At 42.6% G+C, this 2,618-nt stretch overlaps 1 protein-coding gene across 1 annotated transcript in view; it reads left to right on the top strand.

Moving 5' to 3' along the window:
* The first annotated feature begins 2,188 nt into the window (after nucleotides 1–2,188).
* The window catches only part of DPPA2 (developmental pluripotency associated 2), a 15,245-nt gene continuing 14,815 nt past the window's right edge, over nucleotides 2,189–2,618 (top strand). Inside the window, exon 1 of the mRNA XM_023518210.1 lies at nucleotides 2,189–2,266. Within this exon, the coding sequence (XP_023373978.1) occupies nucleotides 2,234–2,266 (33 nt within the window). The 5' untranslated portion in view covers nucleotides 2,189–2,233. The remainder of the gene's footprint in view (nucleotides 2,267–2,618) is intronic.

Raw genomic sequence — 2,618 nt, 5'->3', positions numbered from 1 at the left:
TTTTTTTTTTTTTTTTAATTTTTAGTAGAGATGGGGTCTCACTCTTCCTCTGGCTGATCTTAAGCTCCAGGGCTCAGGTGATCCTCCTGCCTTAGCCTCCCAGAGTGCTAAAATTACAGGTGTGAGCCACCTTCCTGGCCTCCCTTGATTTATGAATAAAATGATATGAAGTCTGGCATTTGCTTCAATGGTAGAAGGGGAATGGGTGGAGGTTTGGATGAAACCAGAGTGAGAGTCTGAGAATCATGAGTTGTTTAAGCTCTATGATAGTTTGATGGAGACCGGTGATATTATTGTCTACTTTTATATATGTTTGCACTTTCCCATAATAAAACACTTAGAAAAAACTCCTAGTAAAACAGGATATTTTATTGTGAAAAATGCAACAACAAAAAAGAAATACAGTTTAAAAAAAAAAAAAGGTCTTCCCAGAACTCCTGACTGAACCCCTAAGGCACTAAAATCAGCTCCTGTCACCAGCTCAGCTTCCCTCTAACTTACTGAGAAGAAGCTCCTGAGGCCGCACCCAAGCGGGTAGATGAGTGCTTTGTGGGTTGATTTGTTTCCAGCAGCATTCCACTTCCATCCTGGAAAGGAAGAGCCAAAGGAGAAGCTGGAATGCCAACAATTAACCGCCTTTATCTGCCTATCTCCAAAGGCCTTAGGTCAAATCTTCCTCTAGCCACAATTCTTGACTTCAGGGGCCTAAAAGTTACCCAGAGGGCTTGTTGAAGCTATTTCTTCACCCTACCCTCGAGGAGCTCTGGGATGGGGCGTCATAATTTATATTTCCAATCAGTTCTTCAATAAACTGAAGCTGAGCATTTGCAGACTACACTTTTACTAAATTATACTGCTAAATGAAACTGGCCATGGGCCCCCTAGCTCCTGAGATTTACGGATGGAACCATTCCTGGGGCAGAGAAAGTCTTCTGTAAAGGCACTTGGATCTCAGTGCTGCCATCTTGTACCTGAACAGCAATTTCTTAGCTCTTAAAGTGACCTAAGAGAACAATCTGCTTTATCTTTTGCTACATTCTGCCTTCAACATATGCTCCAGCAATTCCCAAGTGTTTACAGCTCCCCCTGCATTCCTTATTCCATTGCTTATCTTAATGTTTGGACTCCTGCTGCTCCTATTCTGCATAGCCAAACCCTTCTCTACTACCCAGCTCAATATTATTGTTATTATTTTTGTTATTATTAACACAGAGTCTAACTCTGTTGCCCAGGCTAGAGTTCACTGGCATCAACCTCACTCACAGCAACCTCAAACTCCTGGGTTCAAGTGAGCTTCCTGCCTCAGCTTCCCCAGTAGCTGGGACTACAGGCGGCTGCCACTGTGCCCAGGCAATTTTTCTATTTTTAGAAGAGCTGGGATCTCCTTCTTAGACAGACTTTTCTGGAACTCCTGAGCTCCAGGGAACCTCCTGAGCTGGCCTCCCAGTGTGCTAGGATTAGAGATTACAGCAGAGAACCACCACGCCCAAACTCCACCCCCAACCCCCTCCCTTTTTTTTTTTATAGGCAGCCCATGTTGACCCTCAACTCGCAAGAAGCAGTCAAAGAAACACCATGCTCATCACGTCAATTTTTTCTCAATAATATCTTCACTTAATCATTTCCTTTTTCTTTTTTTTTTTTTTTTTTTTTTTTTTGAGACAGAGTCTCACTATTTGTCCAGGCTAGAAGTGTGCTGTGGTATCAGCCTGCCTCACTGTAATCTCAAACTCCTGAGCTGAAGCAGTCCTTCTGTCTCATCCTCCCAAGTAGCTGGAACTACAGGCTTGTGTCACCATGCTCAGCTCACTTTTCTATTTTTAGTAGAGACGGGGTCTCATTCTTGCTCAGGCTGTTCAAACTCCTGAGCTCAAAGTGAGTCTCCACCTCGGCCTCTGGGAGTGCTAGCTAGGATTACAGGTATGAGCCACCAAGCTTGGCCCCAAATCGAATTTTAAAAAAGGATTTGAAGTGATTCTTAATTACTCAACAATTCAACTATCACCTTACATACAAGACAGCGTATCAAACGGACAAAGTTATATTGTCAGAGAGTGAGGGTGGGGGAGAAAGTGCAGGGAAGGAAAACAAAGCTCCTCTGGGTAACCGGATGTGAAGGGAGACATTTGCTTATAAAAGGAGAAATCAAGTTAGAAATCTTCAGATTAAAAGAAGTAAACTGCACCTATTCTTACCGTTGCTGGCTTTACCTCCCCCAGGTCCTGCTGAAAAAATGTCAGACTCAAATCATGGTAACAGCCAGAAGGTAAGTTTTGTTCTGATAGAATTAATTTTCTCACAGAACCGCTTTTCAAAGTCTCTGTAGGTCTTGCTTGTTTCCTTTCCGCCCCGAGTCTTAATTTCCAGATGTAAGAAACCTCCGTCTGAAACCACCTCTTCTTGGCAAATGGTAGTTACTTTTCTTTGATGTGATTGTGGCTCTGTGTGAATTTGGGTGAGAGTAGAAAGAAGTAAAATTTCTTCTTCCTAGTACAAAGGAAAGGACTTATTTTGTAGGAAAGGCTACAAGTATCACAGCTGGACAAGAAAAAAATAAAGAAAGAAAGGAAAACTAAGGTAAAAAGAACGTGGCAAAGGGTAATGTGGATAAAATCGGA

Source organism: Otolemur garnettii, unplaced genomic scaffold (genome assembly GCF_000181295.1).
Source record: "Otolemur garnettii isolate 467f Iridium unplaced genomic scaffold, OtoGar3 scaffold00131, whole genome shotgun sequence".
Taxonomy (NCBI): Eukaryota; Metazoa; Chordata; class Mammalia; order Primates; family Galagidae; genus Otolemur; species Otolemur garnettii.
This window is presented reverse-complemented; position numbering and strand designations above follow the sequence as displayed.